The sequence below is a fragment of the Arvicola amphibius genome, chromosome 10, assembly GCF_903992535.2.
Source record: "Arvicola amphibius chromosome 10, mArvAmp1.2, whole genome shotgun sequence".
In the NCBI taxonomy this organism is placed as follows: domain Eukaryota; kingdom Metazoa; phylum Chordata; class Mammalia; order Rodentia; family Cricetidae; genus Arvicola; species Arvicola amphibius.
This window is the reverse complement of record NC_052056.1, coordinates 107,526,403-107,552,382: the sequence shown is the minus strand read 5'-3', so window position 1 is coordinate 107,552,382 and position 25,980 is coordinate 107,526,403. Positions and strand designations below refer to the sequence as shown.

General features: G+C 48.6%; 1 protein-coding gene across 2 annotated transcripts; it reads left to right on the top strand.

Annotated features, from left to right (window-relative positions):
• Window positions 1-1,988: 1,988 nt before the first annotated feature.
• On the top strand, window positions 1,989-24,933 carry LOC119825357 (arachidonate 5-lipoxygenase activating protein). 2 transcript variants are annotated; one of them, XM_038346191.1, is made up of 6 exons: window positions 1,989-2,098; window positions 4,517-4,673; window positions 8,744-8,843; window positions 17,306-17,376; window positions 22,141-22,222; window positions 24,393-24,933. In XM_038346191.1, the coding sequence occupies exons 2-6, from the start codon at window positions 4,628-4,630 to the stop codon at window positions 24,553-24,555; spliced, it is 462 nt and encodes a 153-aa protein (XP_038202119.1). In that variant the 5' UTR covers window positions 1,989-2,098; window positions 4,517-4,627; the 3' UTR covers window positions 24,556-24,933. The 2 variants fall into 2 exon arrangements, with proteins under 2 accessions (XP_038202119.1, XP_038202118.1); XM_038346190.1 differs by lacking the exon at window positions 4,517-4,673 and having other exon boundaries at window positions 1,993-2,098.
• The last annotated feature ends 1,047 nt before the right edge of the window (window positions 24,934-25,980 follow it).

Sequence of the window (25,980 nt, the reverse complement as noted above, 5' to 3'; positions counted from 1 at the left end):
TTCACCAAAACACCTCTTGAATATTTGGATCTGGGACAAAAGTTGCCGGCAGCCTGCAATATCTTTCTAATTTCCGAAGGACTGCTGTTTACGTAGAAAGCTGTGCTGTTGAGTGGCAAGACATTACATATCATCCACCAGCAGGTCTACCCATCCATACATAACTCACATGCGAGTACGCATATTTACATCATTCGCTTCTTCTCCCTATAACTCCCCCTGGGTACCCACTTCTCAAATCCATAGCCTCTTTCTGTAATTATGACTGTTACATGCCAACACAGACACACACACATGCATATAAATACACAAATATAACCTGCTGAGTTCGTTCAATGTTGCTTGTATGTATATGTATTAAGGCTGACCACTTGGTACTGGGTGATCAATTAGGGGCTCGTCCTCAGGGAAGATTTAATTCTCCCATGCTCACTAATTGCCTGCATTCACCTTTGGGTGGGGTCTTGTGGGATTTCTCCCAGGCAGGTTGACATGCCAGCTAGTATCATTGTTCAGTTCTTGTTTAGGTGACCGTATTGTTGAGATGCCATGGGTACGGCTTCTCTGTCATGGAGGACACAATCCCCCCATACCCTTCCTGACACAGTGGGAACTGCATTCTCCTCATCAGGCTGGAAAGCCATTCCAGGTGTTTGCCAGTCCTGTCCAGACATTCTCCTCGGGGGGCTGTCTGGTAACCCTGTTTTTGGCTCTTGATGTGTCCCTTGGTTTAGTTTTAATCTCTGGCTGAATTTATACATCCCTATCATTCATTTTTCCTCTGTGCGTGTGTCTGTGTGTGTGTGTGTGTACTCACATGTACGTGCCTGTGGAGTGCAGAGGGAAACCCTGACCATAGCTCCTCAAGTGCCATCCACTTTATTTTTTGAGACGTGACCTTTCCCTGCCTTGAACTCAGTATTGAGCTGAGAGAGCTGGTGGCCAGTGAGCCCCACAGAGTCTCCTGTCCCTCTTCTCCTAGTGTTTGGTCATGAGTGCCACCACACTGGGCCTGTGCAGTGCTGGGGAGAGACTCAGGCCCTCGTGTTTGCATGGTGATCACTTTACCAGCGGAGCTGGCTGCTGAGCCCCATAGTTTCCTTTTATTGCAGGGAATGAGACACCAGCTGTTTCGTTATCATTCATTTACTCATCCATCCACCCACCCATCCATCCATCCATCCATCCTCCCATCCATCCATCCATCATCCATCCATCCATCCATCCATCCACCCACCCATCCACCCACCCACCCATCCATCCATCCATCCATCCATCCATCCATCCACCCACCCATCTATTCACCCTAGCCTATGCGGCTGCCGTTCTGCATCCTACAATGTGTTAAATCGCATTTCCCACTAGGAATTCCAAGAACAAAGGACATACTCAGGACACAGGTCTTTTTGGTACTGTACTCATTTTATTTTTTAAAATCTTATTTCCCTTTTTCTTTCTTTTTGGTGGTGGCTCCTGGGACCTCCTGCTGGTCAGGGTCCAGAACTCATGCTGAATGCTCCCAGGGAGGCTGCCCAGGATAAGCAATATTGGAGAAAGTGCCACACACTTGCTTCCCCCACTCCCCCGCTATTCTCTCAAGGTAACACTGATCGGCAGTCCAGCCACTTTGTTGACTAATAATTAGAAAAGAAAGAGTGTAAAAAAAGAGAGGGAGGAGGAGCAAGGGGAGGAGGGAGAGCAAGAGGAAAAAGAGGAGGAGGGGGAGGAAAATGAGGAGGAGAAGGAGCAAGAGGAGGTAGAAGAGCAAAAGGAAGGAGAGAGAGCATGAGGAAAAAGAGGAGGGGGAGGAGGAGCAAGAGAAGAAGGAGGAGGAGCAAGAGGAGGAGAAGGGAGCAAGGAGAGGGGGAGACAGGAGGAGGGGAGGAGCAGTGGCAGTGAGTGACTGTTCTGGGACCTTTGGAAACTCTGCTGGTGAAAGGCAGAGCCAGGCTGGCACTTCCCCTTTCTGCACAGTAGGGCTGAGGCGCTGGGGACAGACTAGTTGTCTCTGGAGAGCCTGAAGCAAGGATGGATCAAGAGACTGTGGGCAACATTGTGCTCTTGGTCATTGTCACCCTCATCAGCGTGGTCCAGAACGGTAAGGGACAACAGGGGTGTTGCAAGCCAGGCACACACAGCTCTGTGTGCACATATACTATGCATCTATCTCTATTGCTTCTCTGGACCTGAGTGTGTAGGGGTGGAGGCTTTTCTGTGTGAGTTTGGGCTTTCCTCCTCCTGGACCTTCTTTTGCTTGAGTGCTGATGACAGGCCACGTTTACAGAGGAAAGACAGCAACCTGAAGGGCTGGTGACAAACTTGACCCAAGTGTCTGCAGTTAGTGTACGGATGCAGAAGGGTGGAGGGCAAGGGGCTTGGGGAGAAAGCAGGGGGTGTGCATTCACTTGGACGCTAGGCTGAACTAGTTAATCTGCAGGGCAACGAAGGTCATCTGTGTGTTGGGGGGGTGGGGATGGGGGTTGATTTAAGAGCTGTAGACTGGAAAGCACTTTGTCATTATTTTACTTCTGTACTTAGAAAAGTTCTTTGGTAGAAACATCCAAAAACACATTGTGTGTGTGTGTGTGTGTGTGTGTGTGTGCACGTGCGTGAGAGAGAGAGAGAGAGAGAGAGAGAGAGAGAGAGAGAGAGAGAGAGAGAGAGATTGGGGATAGAACTCAGAGCCTTGTATATTCTAAGTAGGTAATTACTCTATTCCTCATCTACATCCCAGCTCTTTAGTGTACAGCTTTTCACACGCACACACACACACACACACACACGCACACACACAAATCTATCTATCTATCTATCATCTGTCATCTATCTATCTATCTAATCTGTCTATCATGTTTTTCTGTCTATCACCTCTTATCTGTCTGTCTGGGGAAACCTTACCTTTCCTTAGCATTGCCCTTAACCCCGTTAAGACTTAAAGACCTAACAGGGCACAGACCTGCGAAGGACAGAGCTGTGTAGAGCTGTTGCCTCAAAGTTCTGCTTTGGGTCTTTTTCAGGCTCATTTGTTTAGGTCAGGATACTAGGGGCTTTGTGTTTTCCAGTCTATTAAGAGAAAATCAAAGTGTTGTTATTATTGGCAGCCGCCAAGGCTTCATGGTAATTGTTCGTGGGCACGCCCTGTCACACTTTGAAATTTGGAGTACTGAGGACCATTCTCCTTGGGATATTGTAATATCTGTCCCCATCTTGAATGTGGAGATGCTGACACAGCTTGGCACACCATAAGCATGCTTTCTGTATGCAGCAACAGTGTGGAGCCGTCGGACACAACCATCTTCATGCGACATCAAACTTGACCAACTTGCTACGCAGAGAGGGAACAAGTGGCTTATTTAGGCCACTACTTCCTCAAACCACTGCTGTCTCATGCAGGGAGCTTTTGGCTCTGTATATTGACAGAGGGAGGAAGCAGCCAACCTAAGACACCTACAGGGACCTCGCTTGGCGCTAGGCGGAGTCCAGGGGATCTGACAGCAGGACAGTAAACAAGGCTGCCTTCCAGGAACAGTGACAGCCGGGCTCCTCCAGTGTCATGAAGACAGCTAAGTGAGGCAGGCACAGTGTTTGCTCACCCCTGGGTAGGGGCTCCCCTCTGTCTCTCTCCTCTGTACTCCACACTGTGCCTTATGGGGATTGGTGCATAGGCGACCGTGTCCTCTCTCCTGTCAACTCAGTTGGAACTGGGCTTAAAAGGAAGTTCGAGTTCATGTCCACCATTGTCCTCTTGGTTCAGAAATGAATTGGGAAGCTGCGAGAGACTCCTGGTTAGACCGGAGACCCTTTTTGTCCCTTTGTGTCAGGCCAGCAAACGAGCAGGTGGTGCCGTCACAGCCCCCACACCACTGCTCCTCCTTCCCCCATTCCCCAGGAGCCCAGCAGAACTAGGTGGAGCCAGGCATAATGGTGCCAATGCTGGCACCGAGCTACCCTGCCTGTGCTCAGGGAAGGGTGATGCTGTTGCCCTGGATGATACCATACAGTGGCTTTGGATTAACTGTGTTCTCCTGTGGGGTAGGAGCCTGGGCAACCAGGTGAAACTGAAGTTATCTTCCAGGACCTCCTGTTACCCCTGGAGATGCCTGTTTGGGACAAGAATTATTTAAATAAGCTGAGACCCAGCACTGGTGTTGACAGTAACTGTGAGCTTAGGTCAACACTAAGTCCTAAGTTCAGCCTCTCTTTGCAATTCTAATAAACTCTGGGCTTTATCTATAAACCGCAAGAGAGAGCTAAAAAGATATGCAAAAAACCAAAAACCCCTCCTCTTTTCATCCTCCATGCCAAAACACCATTTGGAAACCTTCTTGTTAGAAAAAAAAATTCTGCTTTTGTTACCAAGTGTTGAACGCTCTATTCTTGCCCCTGATAACGAGGTGCAGAGGCTGATTTCACATTCTCTAGTTAAATGAGGATGGGCAGTGCCCAGCCTGCCTGCCTGGTGTGACTTCCCCCTCTGCCTGCAAACTCTTTAGTCATCAAAATGTTTGAACTTAAGGCTGGCTTCCAGTTTGAGCCAGCAGAATGCAGATTGGAGAAGACAGGCCATGCTGAGAAACCTAGTCCTGAATCACCGAGGTCCTGTTGCTTTCCCAGCAAGGCTGTCAAGATGCCTTGGCTCTCTCCTGCCAAGGGGCCAGCAGTTTTGCCACAAGGTAAACCTAAACAAACAAACAAACCAAAAAACCATGCATATTGCCTCTACTTTACTGTGTTGGCTAGTTTTATGTCAACTCAACACAAGCTGGGGAACCTCACTGAGAAAATGCTTCCATAAGGTCAGGCTGCGGGCAACCCTGTAGGGCATTTCCTTAATTAGTGATTGATGGGTGGGGCCGCCCCTAGGCTGGCGGTCCTGGGTTCTATAAGGAAGCAGGCTGAGCAAGTCATACCTAAGGAGTGAGCCAGTAAGCAGCATCCTCCACGGCCTTTGCCTCAGGTCTTGTGGGTTCCTGTCCTGTCTGAGCTCCGGTCCTGACTTCCTTTGATGAACAATGAAAAGGAAGAGAAAGGCAAATAAGCCCTTTCCTCCCCTCTTTGCTTTTTGGTCATGGTGTTTTATTGCAGCAATAGAAATCCGAATTAGGATATTTACTATGGTTTCCGCTATTGACGGTTCAATTTTATCCAGTTGTAGGAAGAGCGCCTACAGAACCATTCCGCCTCTCACTTTTAGTAGGATTCACAATGACTTATGTGACAGTATTGCAGGGTGAGCTCGGTGTTAGACGACGCTGCCCAACCACAGACAACTGAGTATTTGGAGCGCATGTAAGGTGGTCCAGGCTGAGCTGTGGCATTGAGTCAGTTGGGTGTATTAAATGTATTTTTCACTTAAAAGACTTCTAACTTGGGGTGGATTTTTTTTTTTTTTTTTTTTTTTTTTTTTTTGGGAAAGCAACTGATTCAAAGAAGGGGAGAATCTATTTGGGAAAAATGATACAGGAGATTGGGGGAAGCAGGTGGGTGAAGGAGGGCTGTCCCGGACTTGGGGACAGCAAACAAAGGACTCCTTTTGGCAGGAATGTTGTTCCCACAGCCCAGAGTGATGAGAAAAAGTGGGAGGAGTTCGCATCCTCCTGTCCCCTCCACCACGGAGCCACCTCCTCCCTTCCTGGGGTTCTTCCTGAAATGAAGATTGGAGCAGTTCTCAACCGGTGGGTCACAACCTCCAGAGGGGTTGCATAACAGCTACTCTACATATCAGATATTTACATTACAACTTATAACAGTATTTAGCTGATCGTTAGGGGTTGTCAGTACCCCCTTATGGTGAATTCTGAGGAACTGTTTGCAGCCATTTGTGGGTGTGCACTTCTCACTAGCTTGTTGGTTTTGGTTTAATATTAACAATAAGCCAGGAAATGGGGTACCAATAGCTTTGCCTGCGTGGCTTCTGGAATTTACTGGAGGGTTACAAGGGCTCACGGAGAATGAGAAGGAGGATGGAGAGGGTGACATCCACAGACAGCGAACTGAGAAAGACTTGTTCAAGTCTAAATGCATTTGTGGTTGTCTTTAGGTGATGTGAAAGGGCCATCTTGAGAGCTAAAGGAGTGAGGACCACAGTGAAGAAACAGGAGTGAGGGGGTGGACTGGTGGACCAGACAGCAGAGGAAAGGTTTCTTCTTGGGGGAAAAGGAAGGCTTTGCTTTTCAGCGGACGAGGCAGACAGATGCAGCCAAGTTCTGCTGCTGACTGAGGAACTAGCCTTTGAGTTCCATGATACCAGGCTCATTTCTCTGTTAAGAGGCAAGAGAGGCCATCTTGGGTCCTGGAAAGGAGACACCTAATTTTCTATTATGTTTTCTGTCAGTAGAGACTTTCAGAGCAGAGAGACTTACACTTAAATGATAGCAGGAAGAGAGGCTCAGCTGAGCTGGAGTTCAGCAGCCCTCAACCTGAGCCTTCCTGAGGGCTGATCTCTCTGTAGCTTTGGAGGCTGTCCTGGAACTAGCTCTTGCAGACCACAGTGGTTTCGAACTCACAGAGATCTGCCTGCCTCTGCCTCCCAAGTGCTGGGATTAAAGGCGTGAGCCACTGCTGCCCGGCTTCACTTTCTGCTCCCTAGATGTGAATATGAGACTGAATCAGAGAGGGAGAAACCACCTCTATTCCATACCATCTATGCCATCCCCTCTGGGTCCCGCCTGTCTCTTACACTGCCACAGCCATGACCTTGGTCAGCTCTTGAGTTCTTCTCATCTTTGGTTTGCTTTCTCGAAGCACCTGATGCACCGAGGACGTTATAGTTTTTGGTCCTGCAGTTGCTCTGCATAAACCCATAAGTCGCTCCTTGTTCTTATCACACAGCTCTCAGGAGTAATGAGGGATTCCCCTCTGTATGCTTTGAATATGTTTTTATTACCATTGGTTAATAGAGAAGCTGCTTCAGCCTATAGCAGGGCAACCTATAGCCAGGCTGGAAGAGATATATATAGAGAGAGAGTAGGTGGAGTCAGAGAAATGCCATGTAACTGCTGAAGGAGACAGATGCCCAGAACCTTTCCTGATAGGCCACAGCCTTGTGGTGATACACAGATTAGTAGAAATTAATAGAAATTGAAGATGTAAGAGCGAGCTATAAATATGCCTGAGTCATTGGCCAAGCAGTGTTGTAATGAATATAGTTTCTGTGTGATTATTCGGGCCTGGGCGGCCAGGAATGAAAGAGCAAGGGCAACCTCCGTTCACACACCAGGACCCACCAGTTTCTCTAAACTCAATGGACATTTCTAGATACTTCATTTCTCTGAGTCTTGGCTCCAGAGCTGCCTTCTTGAGCTTGAGCCTCACTTTGGGAGTCCTATGCTATGCATGTCTGTGGCCTTTTACTAGTCTCTCTCTCTCTCTCTCTCTCTCTCTCTCTCTCTCTCTCTCTCTCTCTCTCTCTCTCTCTCTCTCTCCCTCTCCCCTCCCCCCCATGTATCTCAGTATCTCAGGCTGACCTCAGACTTACTGTATACCTGAGGATGACCCCAGATCCCGAATGTTCCTGCTTTTACCACCCATGTGCTAGGATTAGAGGTGCCTGCCACCATGCTTGGTTTTATGTAATGCCGGGGATGAAACCCAGGTCTTTGACAAACTCTCTACTGACCAAACTTCAACTTCAGTGCCTCTTTTTTTTCCCATGCTGGAGTAGAACCCAGAGACTGTCAGGTGCCGGCAAGTGCTCTTCCACTGGGCTGCACCCCACCCAAGCTACTTCCATCTCCTTTGTCCGTAGTTTTATATACCGTACACTTGTATCCTAGAGGTTTCCTTTACTGGCTTCCTGTCCCCCCTTCTGCTATTGTCTATAAAACCTGAGCTCCTTGGGCTAAGGATCTCAGTCTATTTTGTTTTCAGCTAACCATCTGGTTCATGGTAGCAGACAACAGATAAGTCATTAAAATAATCACTCACTGGGGCTGGAGAGATGGCTCAGCGGTTAAGAGCGCTGGCTGCTGTTGTAGAGGCTTCTAGCTCAATTCCCAGGACCCACGCAGTGGCTCACAACCATCCCTAACTCCGGTTTTAGGGGATCAGATGCCCTCTTCTTGCTCCATGGATGCTGCACACATGTGGTGCACATACAAACATGCAGGGGAAAACCCTACACATAAACAATTAGAGTAACCTATATAATTGGGAAATTGTCCTTTGTAAAATAATCATCCTGTAGGCTCATTTGTAGTTCTCCGGGGTCCCCATCCCCAGCTCCGTCCACCCCCTTTCCTGAGCTGGATCTACTGAACCACAGAAACACGGTTCTTGCCTCCAGCCTTTGCATAGGCATCTTCACTTGAGCGATTGATTCCTCTTGTATGCCCAGTTCCCTTGCAGCCACTTGACAAATTCCCGCCTGTTCTTCAGATTTTATCTTAGGTATCATTTTCTCTAGACATTCTGTGACCCGGCCAATGAATTAAGCTAGTTGGCTTGGCCCTTCTGAGCCATTCTGTAGAGTCATTTCTGTGTTTCTTGGTTGTTAAGATCTTTCAGCTGGGAGTTTCTTAAGACAAGGCTGTGCCTTGCTTACTGCCTTGTCCCAGCACCAATGCCTTGATGAGGGGACCAATGCTGAAGACATTCTCGCTAAGTGACATTTGTGGTGGGGAGGACATGGAGGCCTGTTGGGACACCAAATCCAGGAAGCGTTTTATGTTTTAGGACAACAGTTAAAGAACAGACTCCTGAATGTGCTTGATTATGAATCAAATCCCAATCTTTCTTCTGGCAGCGTTCTTCGCCCACAAGGTGGAGCATGAAAGCAAGACGCAGAATGGGAGGAGCTTCCAGAGGACGGGGACTCTGGCCTTTGAGCGGGTCTACACTGCCAAGTGAGTTCAAACTCTGATGGTGCTGACTAATAATGGGGACGTGGGCATGAGGGAATGAGACTGTCCTCCGGGTGCATCTGCCTCTGTCAACCTCAGAGTGTCCAGGAGGCAGGCTTCTGGGAAGGCTGACCTTCCCTTGGAAGATTTCTAGGTGCCCTTTCTTGTCTTGCTGAGCACTAGCCTTAGAGGAAGGAAGTGGGGCAGGGGGCGGGGAGCTATGAACTTGATGATCCAGAAACACCCAGGGATCAGTTTCCTGTGGGTGTTGAAATTCTTCAGATCAAACCAGCTGTAATTCACAACAGCTCCCGAAGTGCCTCCCTCGCACCTCCCTGGCTTTGTCCAGTGGCAGTCTGGAGGTGACATCAGTGAGTTTCATAACATGGGGCCCCCTTGAGCAATCACCCTGAGGACAGAAAGATGGAAGCCCTGAGTAATACATTCCCCTGCCCTCTTGCCTTGACTTTTGACTGGGAAAAAAAAAAAAAAAAACATTGGGAGACTCCTGAATGGCCCTGGCAAAAGGTTTGTGGGGTTCTATTTGGCTCACAAACCTGAGAAGACATTACTCAAACATGATCTTCCTTTATGCAGAATCTATTTAAACAGGGGCAGCCAGGCATGCTGGCGCCAGAAGGGCAGGCTCCTTGCTTTCATGTTGGGCTACTTTGAGTGGTAGGGGTGTCAGCTCCAACCCTAGGGGTGACATTGATTCTCCCAAAGGTACTTTCAAGGGAAATTCACAGCATCCAAAAGTAGGTTCAAAGCCAGGGACTCTGTAGGAAGGTCAGGAGGTTCTATAAGGGGCCCCTGCTGGACCTGTGTGAGCAGCTTGGTGGGGGTTCCCACTCAGCTAGCATTGGCTTCTTGTGAGCTACCCTGATTTGGGGGGTGAAGATGAGACAGACCTCAGGAACGAATGCAATCTTCTCTCACGTAGATATCATTCAGTCTTTCTGTGAGGTATAGGTGGGTGTGTGTAATAACAGAGTGGGGGTTCTCCATTGTTATTTCCCAGTCCTAACTCCCTTTGCCCTTAAGTGTCTGACTTGGTGCATGCCTTGTGAGTGCTCATAGTTACTTCAGGAGTCCCCATTGGGCTCTCCTAGATGCTTGCTTCCCATCCCTCCACAGCAGACACTCCCGCCAGCCCAAGGAAATTCTTTGCTCAAGTACCCACAGGGAGATTGCTTTGTTACCATTTAGACCTCGTTAATCCTCAGTGTCACTTTAAGGCATTGAAAGACACGGGTTAAAAGGCTTTACAGACCCACTTGAAGGAGAGCCGAGAGAACATGCAGTTTGGTATCAATGTTTCTGCACCATTTTCGGTGGGGGTTAACACAAAAGGGCCCCAGAAATGTAACGTGCGGGCGGTGTAAAGGTATCTCTCATCAGGGGTGGAGGCAAAATTGCTCAAAGGAAACCACAGCCTCTAGCAGTGGGGATGAGCTGTGTCTCTTTCTGCACCGATAATTACTGTCTCACAGTGACACCGAGTTTTTACAGACTCCTCAATCCTCCGGTGAGAATCCACAGTGGAGTGGCCCTGCATGTTCTCACCATGCTGGCAATGCACAAGGAATGGAGCATCCTGGGCAATCTTGATTCTTTTATTTATCTGTTTTTTTTTTTTTTTTTTTTGGTTTTTCGAGACAGGGTTTCCCTGTAGTTTCTACTACAGGGAAAGAGCCTGTCCTGGAACTAGCTCTTGTAGACCAGGCTGGCCTCGAACTCAGAGATCTGCCTGCTTCTGCCTCCCGAGTGCTGGGATTAAAGGCGTGCGCCACCACCGCCCAGCTTATCTGTTTGTTTTTGACAGACATCTCGCTGTCTAACCAAGGCTAGCTTCGAATGTATAATGTGTGGTCCTCCTGCCTGTACCCTGCCCAGTACTGGGATTCCAGGCGTGTGCCATCATGCTGGGTTTTAGCCATCTCGTTTCTGCTGCTTCCCCCTGGTAGAGAAATGGCTTTGTTTTCTATGAGTCCAGTGTGCTCACACCCGGAGCCTCTAGCTGTTGGCCTCCAAGTTGCACAAGTACCCTGGTGGTTGAGCTGCCTGGCCGGGGAGAGTGGCTTAGAAGTTCTGTGAGTGCCTGGAGGCTCCAGAGATAAGAATGCGTGCAAGGAGAGTATCAAGTGATTGCTGTTTGGGGACCCAACCATGAAGACCCTGCAGCCTAGTTTTCAAAATCCGGGTCTTTGCCACTCAGCCTTCTTGAGATGTGGAGGAGAATAACCAGACAGGGAAGTTGTGTGGAGTGGTAGGAAGTAAAGATCGGGGAGGAGAACTTTCTAGAAGGTAGGGGTTGCTCAGGCACTGTTGTGGTTCTGTTACAAAGGCCACTTCCTCACTTGGCCAACAAGTATTTGTGCATGCATGCGTGGGTTGCATAAGGGACTGGAGGTCTGTACAGCAGGACCCTGGCAAAGCCCAGGGGTACCCTGGTTGTTTGGCTGTGTCAAGAGACCACCAGGAAGGAGAGGATGATAAATAGGAAGCCACACAAGCAGCAGTTTCTTCTCCAGGGCCTTCCAGAAGCACCGAGAATAGGTAGAAGAAAAACGTGTGTGCAATGCCCATGGGGACCAGGAGAGGGCGTTAGATCATTGGAAATGGAAATACAGATGGTTGTAAGCTTCCTGTGGGTGCTGGGAACCAAACCTAGGTCCTTTGCAGAAACAGCTAGTGCCCTTGACTCCTGAGCCATCTCTCTCTCCCAAGAGCATGCATTTAATCTTGCTATCTAAAATTTAGGATGTGAAACTGTTCCTGTTGTTAATACACAGAATGACAGCAGTACACTATACATATATACATATACACATACACACATATATCTATACATACAGTATATTATACTATAAACTGTATACAACTTATACACAAACATATCTGTCATAAGCTGTAAGACCCATTTTTTTTTCCTTTTTGAGACAGGGTTTCTCTGTGTATCCCTGGTTGTCCTGGAACTCGCTCTGTAGACCAGGGTGGCTCAAACTCTCATAGATCTGCCTGCCTCTGCCTCCCCTGGCATGAGCCACCATGTTCCTGATAAGACCCGGATTTTTGATGATGAGTGTATGATTATGACTGTTTCGAGATCTTGGCTACGAAGGGAAATAAGCTGAAAGACAAGTGACGTTTACGGATGGACGTGTTATTTTAGCACGAGCTATGACTGTTGAGGGATATAGATAGATGGAGAGTCTGGGACAGTGGATTAACAGATGACCCAGCCAGCATCAGTAGAGTCCATCAGGGTCAGATCCCATGATTGACGGCTCATCTGACCACTAGGGCAGTGCTGAGCCAGAGTTTTCTAGATAAAAGGAGCCGGACCTTGACTCTTTCACATGCACAGGGCACAGGACGCTGGTCTTGGAGCATAAGTACAGTTACTGAGTCTGTGTCTGCCTTTTTTGGGGGGGGGTGGAAATCCTAGTTATCTGGCTGTGGATTCTTCCTTGGGAGTGCAGGTAAGCAAGGCTGTGGGATGAGCTGGTGTCCAGAGATATGTCATTTCCTGGACCATGTTCTATGATTCCAAGTTCATGAATCATTAGCAAATGTTACCACAACGAACAAGTGCTTCGTGGTGACGCCGAAGAAGCAGCAAAAGACAGTCTAGTTCACCAAGGGAGGTGTCGTAATTAACCACAGAGATTCCCCTTTCCCTTCACTTTCTGTCAGAACACCTTCTGAGAAATGTCACCCCAATGTCACCATACCCCATATCCCTTGGTGTCCACTGCAGGCTCATTTTTCAAGCAGCATATAGTAATTTAAAGCTACTTAATCTACAAGGAGCCTGACTGGCGTAGATGGTATGATTAGTTCTTATTCATGGTACTTCCTTATTTTAATGTAATTCAAGCAAACCAACAGGATTTTAAAGTGTTTATCATCTTTCGATAGGAGTGGGGGTGGGAAGGAAAGAAAAGATAGCCCAGGGCCTTTCCACGAAACAGGTTGTGGGTGGGGCTTCAACTTTACAGTGTGGCGATTTTTGTAAGACCAGCTGAGCAGACCCTGTTCAGCCTTCAGGGTGAGAGTCAAGATGGGGTTACCAGTTCTGTTTTGAAAAGGAAAAGCAAAGATACAAAGCTCCTTCCTCCAAAGGAAAAGAAGTGTAACAGGAATATTGGGGGGGGGGGAAGTTTCACTCACAGGTACCAACTCCACACAGGGTGTGTTTCAGTAGGGAGAAGGTAACTGAAGCACAGGCAGGAGCAGCGGAAAGCCTGCTCTAGTCATTCAGAGTTTCCTCTAGGGTACAGATTCCTGGCAATTAGGGCTCCGGCTCCTTTTATTCCCGAGCCAAGATGACTACTTCAAGGGCTGTGGAAAGGACTGAAGCCGCGAGTGCTTGCTACGCAAGCCTGAGGACTGGAGTTCGAGCCTCGGCAACTGTGTGAAAGAAAAAGAGACTGGTAAAGAGAACTGGGTGTAGAGGCACAAGCTTGTAACCCAATGCTGGGAGACAGAGATGGTAGATATCTGAACCTCACTGGCCAGCCTAACTCACAAGCTCCAAATTCAATGAGAGACCCAGGATGCCAAACCTCTGCCCGCCCCCCACACAGGTGCTCACATGCACGTGCACACACACACGCACACCGACATGTGCATGGCCTCCCAAACCACTCTTTCAAAACAAAGTATGAGCATCAGGCCGAAGCAGGGAGAAACCCTTGTTGCTAATAGGTGCAGCTGGCTGACGTTTAAGCCAGCTGGAAGAGGTTTTCTCTGCCTTTCTTGAGCTGGGAGATGGATCACGTGTTTTCAATCCTGAGGCTGCAGGGTTGTGGCTCTCCTAATAAATGGGCATAGGAATACTGTGGCCACGCCGGGGCTGTTGCAGTTCAACCGTGGGCCTGTCTGTTTAGTAAACGAGACCCTGCAAACAGACCATGTGCAAGGACTTCCTGCCCTTTGGGGTTCTGTGTCCGGTAGACCTGTGGAACTTGTGTGGGTCGGGATCACCCCACCCCGTTGAGACCGTCAAGGTTCTGCTCTGTGTGCTGTGTCTGGTTTGTGGGTGTCTCCAGGAGAGGAGACGTGGGCCCATCACCTATGACGTTCATTAACTTCCCTAGTGAAAGGCTCTTTAGACCGCAGAGGGCCGCGAAGGTCCTTGTGGTTGGGAAAGGACAGCCCAACATCACTAGGCTCTCTCTACCGTATAGATGAAGGGTGACTAATCCAGATGTGTTATCCCGCTGTGCTGGTTAACTTTTTGTCACCTTGACACGAGCTGTAGTTATCTGGGAAGGGGAGCTTCAAATAAGAAAATGCCTCTGTCACACTGATCTGTAGGCAAGTCTGTGGGGTGGTTTTTAAATTCATGATTGATGTGGGAGGGCCAGCCCACGGAGCTGTACCACTCTTAGGCAGGTTATCTTGGGTAGTCTAAGAAGGCAGACTGAGGGGGGGGGGGGTCGGAGAGATGGCTCAGTGGTTAAGAGCACTGACTGCTCTACCAGAGGACCAGAGTTCAATTCCCAGCACCCATGTGGCAGCTCACAACTGTCTCTAAATCTGACACTCTCACACAGACATACACGCAGGCAAAACAGCAATGCACATGAAATAGGTAAATAAATTATCTGAAAGAAAGAAAGAAAGCAGGCCGAACAAGCCTGTAAGCAGCCCTCCTCCATGGCCTCGGCTTCAGTTCCTGCCTTCAGGTCCTCGCCCTGACTTCCCTTCATGAAGGACTCTATGTAAGGTGAAAAAAATAAAACCCTTTTCATCCTCAAGCTGATTTTGGTTATGATGTTATATCACAGCCATAGAAAGCGAAAGCAAACCAAGCTTTGCACCGCTATAACAAAGAAGCTGTCACAGGCTAGCCGAAGAACGGGGTTGATCGTGATTGTGGTTCTAGAGATTCGAGTACAAGATCAGGTGACCCCCATAGGGTCGGGCCAATGGTGAGGACAGCATAACTTGGACCACAGTGGAATGTGTTAGTCTGCGGATTTATAGTTTAAGTCAGAAAAAGAGGGGAGGGGGAGAGGGAAGGAGGAAGAGGGAGGAGGGGGAGAGAGGTGACAATGCCCAGCCAACCCTTTCAGGGAGCATCTTCACTGACTGCCCATAGGCCCATCTCCTAAGATCTTTAGTATTGCATTGTGGGGACCAGCATGCAATACATAATTTGTGTAATATATAGGTAGACTGTACCTATACTCAGGCGAGACCAGCAGACTTCTTGGTGGTTCTGAGACATAAAAAAGTATGAACATTGCATTTCAGCTTTCACTTGTATAGCCTGAACCCTGCCAGAGTGCTGTTCTAGAATTATACCATGCACAGAACCTGGAAAGCCTGCTAAGGCATGGGTTGCTGAGCGCCTCGCCCAAGTTCCGGTGCCACATATCTGAGGTGGCACAAGCACTTGTAGGCCTAATAAGTTCTCAGGTGTCTCAGATGTTTCTGGATGGGGCTCACACGAGAACCTCTGCATCTCACCTCTGACTTAGAGCCTCAGAGTGCAGAACTACAGTCGTACTCTTTGTTTGGTGGGTGAGGAAACGGAACCCAGAAGAGACAGCCAATGCTGAAGCTGGTTAGGGTCCCTCCAAGGCCCAAGTCCCTGTTAGCTTTTCTTTCCGCAGACCCATGTTGCCCCCTGAATACCTCTCTTACCTTTGTTATGTTGTTTTTCCATATTTATTGCATTTTGTTGTTGTTGTTTGTTTTTTGAGACAGGGTTTCTCTGTGTAGCTTTGGAGCCTGTCTTGGAACTCGCTCTTTAGACCAGGCTGGACTCAAACTCACAGAGATCCGCCTGTCTCTGCCTCCTGAGTGCTGGGATTAAAGGTGTGCTCCACCACGACCCGGCTGCAAGTATTTTTTTTTTAATTTTAGTTTAGGAATTGCAAGCTGCATCCAGGAATACTTACTTTTACAGTGAAAGAGTTCCAGGTTAATCCCAGCACTCGGGAGGCAGAGGCAGGCGGATCTCTGAGTTCGAGGCCAGCCTGGTCTACAAGAGCTAGTTCCAGGACAGGCTCTAGAAACTACATGGAAACCCTGTCTCGAAAAAACCAAAAAAAAAAAAAAAAGAAAGAAAAAAAAAAGAAAAGAAAAGAAAAGAAAAGAAAAAAGAGTTCCAGGGTTTGGAGACAAGCTGGCCAGGTGTGAGATATGGCCTTCTTCAGCCCCAACTCCTGAGCTAGGAAACCCCAGAGTAGGTCAGCTGCTCTGGACCTTAGTTTTTCCTCTGAGTAGGACTGTAGCTGTGGGAGGCAGGATAACAGGCCCCTAACAGCATCCTATTTCTACGAGGCTGTCTTTTCATTATGTGGAGAAATGCAGGTTGGTTTTGAAAAAAAAAAATCTTTCCTGACTTATGTGAGTCAGGCTTATTTGATTTGTTTGCGTGTGTGTGCGTGTGCGTGTGTGTTTTCAGGTGCCCAAAGATGCCAGCAGAATGTGTTTCATCCTTTGGAGCTGGAGTTACAAGTGGTTGTGAGCCAATGCAGATAAATGCTAGGATCTAGAGTTGGGTTCAGAAGAGCATCAGGTGCTGTTAGCTCCCGAGCCTTCTCTCCAGCCCCACAAATGGAATCTTTTAAATGAGGACACAGCCTTTCCATTAGAAAGGCTCATTGGCCATCCTTGGCTTTGGAAGGGGCTATGAGCCGAGGAATATTGGGGATCCCCAGAGTCTGGAGAGTCAAGGCAATAGTTCCCCACCCCCAGAGCTTCAGAGAGAAAGCAAATCTGTCCACACCTTGATGTGTGGCTCAGGGACGTTCATCTTGGACTCTGACCGCTGCCATGGTGACACAAGGAATCTCTGGTATTTGAAGCCACTGACTTGGTGGCCGAGTGTCACACTAGCTAAAGCAAACCCACAGAATCATCTAGTGCAGTGCAGGGAATGTGTGACACTTACAAGGGAGAGGATAGACGGCAAAACGTCAGCACAGTGCCTGGCACAGCAAAACGTCAGCACAGTGCCTGGCACAGAGTGGCAGCATCCCCGGGGCTGTCGGAAGTCTCTCATGGGCTTTTGTGAATGGGCCTTGGTGTCTTTAACCCTTTGAGGATCTGTTTCCCCACCTGGCCTTTCTATAGGACACAGTTTCCCTTGGTTGGGCATTGCGCTCTGTCATTCCCTTTCAGACAGTGACCACACGGTGTCTGCATTGCTCACTTGTTATTCCAAGAAGTGTATGGGCACCACCCACCACGGAGCCCTGCCAAAGGAATGCGGCAGCGTCTGATCCCTTCACCTAAGAGCACAGTTAATGAATTCTGAGCATGCTCGCTTGTTACCACTTTCTATTGGATGTGGTGCTGCTGGCTGCCCTCTCAGGGTGAGACAAGAGAGGGGCCGGTGACCCTAGCACAGTGGTGATTTTGAACTGGAGTCTTCAGGTTATTTTCAGACCACATTGTGGTCACGTGTTTTCTGATTTCTTTCTGCCCTGTTTGCCCTACAGCCAGAACTGCGTAGATGCATACCCCACTTTCCTTGTGGTACTCTGGACTGCGGGACTACTTTGCAGCCAAGGTAATCGTGACTTCCCTTTGTGAATTCTCTTTCTATAATGTGCAGCTCTCAGGGGTTCAGAGAGCAGGCATTTTGTTGAATAGCCTTGACTGGACCTACAGCTCTCATCCAGGATGCCCTGGAGAGATGAGAGCCCCGGGGAGGTTGCGTTCGGGCATGCTCAGTGCAGGCGCAGTGTGGCGTGGTAATGCATTGCTAATGCTTGCTCCCTGGTGGCTGGTTGAGGGCGCAGCGCTGACAAGGGTGGTTTAAGGCTAAATGTGACTCAGAATCCGTAAGCAGTGTTAGCTCAGATACAAGGGCATTGTAAATGAGAGCGCCAGAGGGATCTATTTTGGGACTGCCGCTGCTGGCTCTTCTGTTAATAAGCTCCCAGCACGCTGGCCCTTCCTCGGGCATGCATCTACAGAGCTTGGGCTGGGTCCCAGCCGAACCTGGGTGATTGGCTGCACACAGTCTCAATTTCAACAAATCTGAAGGACGGATTGACTCCCTGAGGTGCTCTGTAATGAAACGAAAACCAGAATCATATGCTCTTGGTTCTCTTTGAAGACCGAACACCAGGCCTTTGCCGAGACTGGCATTTGCCTGGTGTTTGGCTCAGTGCGATTGGAGCCGCTTCGGTGGTCCAGCAGGGCCCATGGAGAAAGTCCAGAAGCAATCATTTGAAGAACCATTGGATTATTATCATCTTCTGCTGCTCTAAAAAGCACGTTCAGTGGATATTAGTTTCCCTGCCACCCTCAAGGACACTTTAGGGACCAAAGTTCAGGGTTCTTCAGCTGGCAAGCCTCATGGGCAGGATTAGAGCCTGGGTCTTTAATTTCTAATGCCTGGAGTTTCTCTAAGCATTCTTTTACTGTACTAATTCATATTGTAAACACACTTCAAACATGTATTCTATGCTAACTTTGTCCTGGATATATGCAAATTAATAATATGCATAAGGACAGTTAAAAAGTAGTTGGATGGGGGCTGGAGAGGTGGCTCAGAGATTAGGAGCATTTGCTGCTCGTGCAGAGGACCAGAGGTCAGTTCCCAGCACCTAGGGTCTGGGCAGCTCACAATTGCCTGTGACTCTAGGGGGATCTGATGCCCTCTTCTGACCTCCAAGGGTACTGCATACACATACCCACACATAGACACACACACACACACACACACACACACACACACACACACACACACCTACATACAATTAAAACAGCAATAAAAACAAATCATTTTAGAAATTAAAAAGGTAAATAGGTGGGTGGATATGTTATCGCCAAGAGTGAAACTCACCCCCACGGGCCATAGAAACCACCGAACCAACGTCACGTGGTCTCCCTCAGCACCTTGAAGGCTCTCAGCAGCTCATCATTTATTTTCCATTTGCTGCCCTCAGTGAGATTGCGAAAATGTATCTGGCATTGAAAAACCGAGCCAAAGAAAGCTCATGTGAGGAGCGATGGACGAGTCTTGTTGGGGCTGAATGATGTTAGATAAATCTGTTGCTGCCTCTTTCGCAAGACCAATACAAAGGGAGTCTAGAGTATTTCGGAGCCCCGGAAATATGCATCTCTGTCATGATGAGCGTCCACCTTGCCCAGTCTCAAGTGTGTCAGTCAACTGTAGTTGACCATTGCCATTTTCTTATGAATACAGAGATTATGTAAATTGTTCAGCTGAAAGGAAACCCAGAGATTATTGCGTTCCAGACCTCTCAGCCTGAAGACTCTCCCAAGAGTCAGCTGGACAAGTTGTTTACTTAATTTTATAGTTTTAGAGCCTAGACTTGTACCTGTTTTGTGGTTCACATGGCCCACATTCCCCTTGGAAATTCTCTGCTATTCTCTGCATAAGGCAGGAGATATGAACCCTTCCCATACCTGTGGGCTAGTAGTTTATGTCCAGGTGAAATCCAACTGGAGGAGAAATGGGTCAACAAAAGTCAGAATAGAGCTGTCCAAATGAGAAAACTTTATACAAAGCAAATCATTAATTGTGACAGTCTTATGACTTAGAAATTAGGACAGGCCTCAAAGCTTGTTTTTCTCTCCCCCACTTTATTTTTAGATCATTTAAAAATGGTTAATTTTATTTTAAATTTTATGTATGACTCAAGTTCAACTCCTAGCACCCACATGGCAATTCACAATGATCTGTAACTTCAGTCCCAGGAAATCTGTCTCCCTCTTCTGGTCTCTGTGGGTACTGCATGAACATGGTGCATATGCACACACAAAGTCAAAACATGCACTTGGAATAAAAATAAATATTAAAAAAAACCTTTCAGCTGGGCGGTGGTGGTGCACGCCTTTAATCCCAGCATTCGGGAGGCAGAGGCAGACGGATCTCTGTGAGTTCGAGACCAGTCTGGTCTACAAGAGCTAGCTCCAGGACAGGCTCCAAAGCCACAGAGAAACCCTGTCTCGAAAAACCAAAAAAAAAAAAAAAAAAAAAAACCTTTCAAAAACGTTTCTTCTGTATGGTTAAAATTAACAGTGGAAACTCCATAAGTGTTACCGCTGCTGCTGGGCAGTGATAAGGTTTTGGAATCAGAAAGACCTGGAAATCGGAATCACCTCATGACACTTGCTGGACTTCAATATAACATTCATTTGATAAACATTATTGAAAGCCTATATGTTCCAGGCACTCCACCAAGCATAGAGGTGATCCGGGAAACAATGAGTGTCCTTATGAACTTTCTGTCTTTGCTTAGATCTCTTCTGCTGCAAAATAGACACAGGAACGCTCTCTCAACCAGCAGGTGGCTTTGGAGCCAGAGGCACTGACTCCAGTGAGGTTCTCATTAATGGAACTGCTTTAGTGTTTGCATAATGCTGGGAACTTTCAGAGTGTTTGTACCCACATAGTCCTATTTACTCCCACGCTCTTTCTTAAAAGATGGAAAGGTTGTGGCCAGTCCTTGTCCACACACAGTAGGACAGCTGTGGCCGGTCCTTGTCCTCACACAGTAGGACAGCTGTGGCCGGTCCTTGTCCTCACACAGTAGGACAGCTGTGGCCGGTCCTTGTCCTCACACAGTAGGACAGCTGTGGCCGGTCCTTGTCCTCACACAGTAGGACAGCTGTGGCCGGTCCTTGTCCTCACACAGTAGGACAGCTGTGGCCGGTCCTTGTCCTCACACAGTAGGACAGCTGTGGCCGGTCCTTGTCCTCACACAGTAGGACAGCTGTGGCCGGTCCTTGTCCTCACACAGTAGGACAGCTGTGGCCGGTCCTTGTCCTCACACAGTAGGACAGCTGTGGCCGGTCCTTGTCCTCACACAGTAGGACAGCTGTGGCCGGTCCTTGTCCTCACACAGTAGGACAGCTGTGGCCGGTCCTTGTCCTCACACAGTAGGAGAGCTGTGACCGGTCCTTGTCCTCACACAGTAGGAGAGCTGTGGCCGGTCCTTGTCCTCACACAGTAGGACAGCTGTGGCCAGTCCTTGTCCTCACACAGTAGGACAGCTGTGGCCGGTTCTTGTCCTCACACAGTAGGACAGCTGTGGCCAGTCCTTGTTCTCACATAGTAGGACAGCTGTGACCGGTCCTTGTCCACACATAGTAGGAGAGCTGTGACCTAGGACCAGTTAAGCCCCTGTTCTAGATCATCCTCCTCATAGGGAACTGGTATTTTCTGCTCCCAACCCTAAATTTAGAATTTTATATGTTTGACAGGAGTGCTATCGGCAGCTGTTTCTCCAGATGTGGGAATGCAAAGAAATCTCCCCTAGAGGCCAGAGAAACCTGCCTTGTGCTCCAGAAACCCCAGAGGCACAGAGTATCCTCACCAGGGACCCATGGGTCTCAGAACTGGGGCTTTGGCTCCTGCTGTGACCCTTCCCTGCCTTCCTGCCCAGCTGATGGCCTTACGCAAGCCCCCCCCCCCCCCCCGCCATATCTAGGGATAGACATGTTCATGTCAGATGGTTCTTAAGCGAGGACTTTGTGTAGCCTGCCATAGAGCTGGTGCAAGGTAGTCAATTGTTTCAGAGCTTGACATGCACCCAGCCCTTGGGCTGCATTTGAAGTGTATGTATGCTGACTGTTTTATGTCAGCTTGACACAAACCTAGACCTATCTGGGAAGAAGGAACTTAAATGAGAAAATGTCTCCAAAAGATTGGCCTGGATGCAAGCCCGTGGAATAGTAACTTGGTTAACAATTAATGGAGGAGGCTCCATCCCACACGGTGGTGCCACTAGCCAGGCAGGTGGTCCTGGGGTGTAGGTTGAACAAGCCATGAGGAGCAAGCCAGTAAGTACTGGTCCTCCATGGCCCATGTGCCAACCCCTGCCTCCAGGTTCCTGCCTTGAGTTTCTGCCCCGACTTCCGTTGATGATGGACGGTGATGGTGGAGCTGTACCCTGAAATAAACCCTTTCTTCTCCAAGTTGCTTTTGGTTAGAATGTTTTAGCGCAGCCACAGAAACCCAAACGGAGCCAGTGTGCTAGCCTCCACTTTCAGAACCGGGGGCCTCTGATGGATTTTTTTTTTTTTTTTTTTTTTTTTTTTGGTTTTTCGAGACAGAGTTTCTCTGTGGCTTTGGAGCCTGTCCTGGAACTAGCTCTTGTAGACCAGGCTGGCCTCGAACTCACAGAGATCCGTCTGCCTCTGCCTCCCGAGTACTGGGATTAAAGGCGTGCGCCACTACCGCCCGGCGCCTCTGATGGATTTTGTGATCAAACGCTAATTGCTTGGCCGCCGTTCCTGTTGTCTGAGCAATGGTTTGGGAGGCCGAAACTGACATGGGTGTTGTCATTTTTTCTAGTTCCGGCCGCCTTCGCGGGACTGATGTATTTGCTTGTGAGGCAAAAATACTTTGTCGGCTACCTGGGAGAAAGAACTCAGAGGTAGGTCTCAGGGCGCTGAAGGACGTGACTTGTGCTTTTCCAGTAGGAGGCTATTACTGCCAAAGAGCACTCTGCCTCCGAAAGCTCAACAGGCTCTCCTTGGACGAAGGGAGGACAGGCTAGGGAGCCCGCGCCCCCGCCCCAGCTTTAAGGGCTCTGAAAACACAGCTGGGGTGGGGGTTTGCCGAGTTTCCCCATTCAATTTTCCCCTTGCACAGCCTCGGCTCACAGGGGCGTTTTAGCATGCTGGGCTGTTTGCTTGCAACTGCACACCAGCTGTTCTCTGTGGTGGAATCTGGGGCAGCAGTGACTTTTTTTTTTTTTTTTTTTTTTTTTGGTTTTTTCGAGACAGGGTTTCTCTGCAGCTTTAGAGCCTGTCCTGGAACTAGCTCTTGTAGACCAGGCTGGTCTCGAACTCACAGAGATCCGCCTGCCTCTGCCTCCCGAGTGCTGGGATTAAAGGCATGCGCCACCACCGCCCGGCAGCAGTGACTTTTTAAGTCTGACTTCCGAGGCCTCCTTTGAGTTAAACATCTCATCGTTTGTCAAGAGAAACGAGGCCTAAAGTTTGCACCTTCCTATAGCGTCTCTTGAGTAATAGATCTGGGGACCTGTGGGACCACTGAGAACACAGATGTAGGGATAGACAAGTCCGAGGCTCCAGATCAGCCCGTTCCGCTGTTCACAGATGAGTCGCGCCCAGCCCCTCCTCAGCACTTTCTGTCTTTTGGCCCATGTCACTCCCAACCCCCGACTGCCCGATTCCTCCCTGGAATTTTCACGGTGGGCAGAAAGGACTCCTGCAAGTTGTCTTGACAGCATGGGTCCCATGGCATGCGCACCAATCAATCAACTCTGAAGAATTTAAGAGAGGATCTAGTGACTCACATCCTCTGATTGCACCGCTACTTCCCCAAAGCCCATCCAGCTGTGAGCTGATGAGGTGGGTGCTCTCATACTCCAATTATCTCTTAATAGTGCCACCAACTGGAGACCCGTCCACACGTGGGCCTTTAGCGACATTTTCTACCCAAGCAGTAAGAGCCAGCAAGTTGGGCTGGGCTTCTCAACTTCTGTTGTCTGTGGGTCGCACAGGGAGCTTGTTGGAACGCGGGGTCTGCATCCTGGTTTGAGAAGGACCCGGGAGGTTCCCACAAGCTCCTCGCAGATGCCGATGCTCTTAGTCCCAGGGTGGCAAAGGCTGCTACCCAACTGCTGAGCAACTTTCAAACACTTGTTGAGAGGCTCTGGGGTTCCTTTCAGCTGAAGTTTCTGGTACGGAACTGCACTCCCTTGGTGGCAGCGGGGGTCACACCTGTCCCGCTGAGTTGACTCTGCTCTGCCTTGTGTGCTGATTGTCCCAGGCCCTTAGTTGGTTCTTTCCTGACAATCTTAACAAACCATTTCACCGGTCTTCCAGACATGACATCCCCACTCAGATGGGCCCGGGCCCAGCAAGCCAGGGTCTTGGACAGGGGCAGAGGACATGGGCGGCCTTTGCATGCCATTAGGCAGCTATTTCTCATGAGGAATTGCCTCCTGTCCCCAGCTGATTCTCTGCCAGAGATGTTTAGGAAGGAGAAGAGGGGCAAGGAAGGGATCGAGCAAGAGGGTAGGGTAGGGTAGGGGGAGGAATAAAATGTTTCTTTCTCTCACTCCCCTGGAATGTAAGAACCGTTTTTCCATCACGGGGTGCTTAGCTCTCATTAGTGCAAACTTCATTTCTCCCCCGGCAGCCTCAGGAGGGTAGGTTGAAGGACCTTCATTGGCTTATTTAAAGCATCTCCCCTAACACAATCTCCATGCAGCCTCTAGCATGAGCCTTGTAGGCACTTCTGACAGGGACCACCCTGCAGAGGCGGTTAACGAATCATGGAGTTAGGACCTGTCAGCATCCTGTCATCAGGGATCTGGAGTTGAGGACACTAAAAGAACTCAGGGAAGTTCGTGCCACTGAGCCCTAACAGGCTCCTTTGCCTGGCTTTGAAACCTGCTCAACGGTTAATAGCACAGGTGCTTTCACCGTTGCTATGAAGGAAGAGGGTAAAGGGAGCATTACTGAGTCAATGAGTTATAATTTAAACCCCATGTGTCTAGAAGCAGCTGTATTTTGGGGGTGAGATAGGGGTCATTTGTGCTGGGTCTGCCACCCTTTCGCCTTCTTCCGCAGCACCCCTGGCTACATATTTGGCAAGCGGATCATCTTGTTCCTGTTTCTCATGTCCCTTGCCGGAGTGCTCAACCATTACCTCATCTTCTTCTTCGGAAGCGACTTTGCGAGCTACATAAGAACTGTAACCACGACCATCTCCCCGCTGCTTCTCATCCCCTGATTGCTGGATACAGAGTGGGGCGATCACCTGATCAATACGAGGCATCATAACTCAGCCCCGTGAAGGTTTCTGCTCCTCGGCTGGGCATGCTGTAAATCTAGTGCCGCTCTGGGCTCCTCAGCATCAGTTAACCTTGCTTTTCCGGGAAGAAAATTATTTTGTGTCAGCTCCGCCCCTGGAACGTGGCAGTGGCCCAGGATTTATCGTCTCGCTCCATCCTGCACTACTCCTGGCTTATCCCGCTCTCTGAAGGAGTCTTGTGTGACAATAAAGGGCATAGATGCGATTTTGGCTGATGGCTCAGTTTGGGGGTGATATTTCTGTATTTGCTACGAGTATTTCTTCAGCCTACATGATGATAATTAAAATCACAATCTCCATATTGTGGACACTGATGTCTTTTAGAGTCTTTTTATTGACCAAGCATCTTCCCCTACCTCATATTTGGATTAGGTTGGCATCTTAGGCTACTTGCATCATGCCCAACATTTACTGTCGTGCAGTTTAGAATGTGCTGGAAGAATTGAAAATGATGTCAGGCTCGTCATAAGTGCCACCCAATGTCGGTTGATCCAATGAATAAATAAATTCACGACAGACTCATGAGTCACTCGCTGGCTATGTTTAATGAAATACAGCCTTTATTCTGGACATGTTTGGAGTGATCCAACCACTGTCACCCAGGTGCCTTTGGGACAAAGAGGAAATCTTGGGAGACACAGGTGTAGTCAGATTTCCGAGACAGATAAGAGGAAATGCATCTCTCGGGGCCACGCAAGGGAAACTCAGTCTGTTTTTTCCCTAAATAACTTAACTTTTCTTCGTTAGTATACTAGTCAGAATTCTTGTAAAGGGGTCGGCATTGATAGAATATATATATATATATATATATATATATATATATATATATATATATATATATACAGGAGATTTATTGGATGGATTTACAGGATTCGGTCCGGGAGGCTATTTCACATTAGAATCTTAGTCCTTCCACAAGGCCGGATAGCACTGAAGTCGCAATCTGGTACTGAAAGCCTGGAGTATCACTGGAGAACTGCTGGTTTTCAGTCTACACTGGGATCCTAAAGGAGTCGATCCTAATACCAGCGAAGGGATGCCACAGCGATGGGATAGATGAGTTTACCACAAGAGTGAGGGCAAGCAGGTAAAAGGCATAAGCTTCCTTCTTCCCTGTCCTCATATGTGGGCTGCCACCAGAAGGTATGGCCCCGATCTAGGGTGAGTCTTCCCACTTCAAATGATCCAATCAGGAAAAGTCCTCACAGGAGTGCATAGTGTCTTGGTTGATTGCAGATCCGGTCAAGTCAATGACAACCAGAACTAGCTATCCCAGTTAGCTTACATAGAAATGGGTTTCTTTGTGGAATTTTCATCCATATATATCACCATACTTTGGTTTTA

Coding starts and splice junctions, on each gene's coding strand:
- LOC119825357 (XM_038346190.1), top strand. CDS start 2,029: ATGGATCAAGAGACTGTGGGCAACATTGTGCTCTTGGTCATTGTCACC. Junction 8,844..17,305: donor GAGCGGGTCTACACTGCCAA/GTGAGTTCAAAC, acceptor TTTGCCCTACAG/CCAGAACTGCGTAGATGCAT. Junction 22,223..24,392: donor CTGGGAGAAAGAACTCAGAG/GTAGGTCTCAGG, acceptor CTTCTTCCGCAG/CACCCCTGGCTACATATTTG.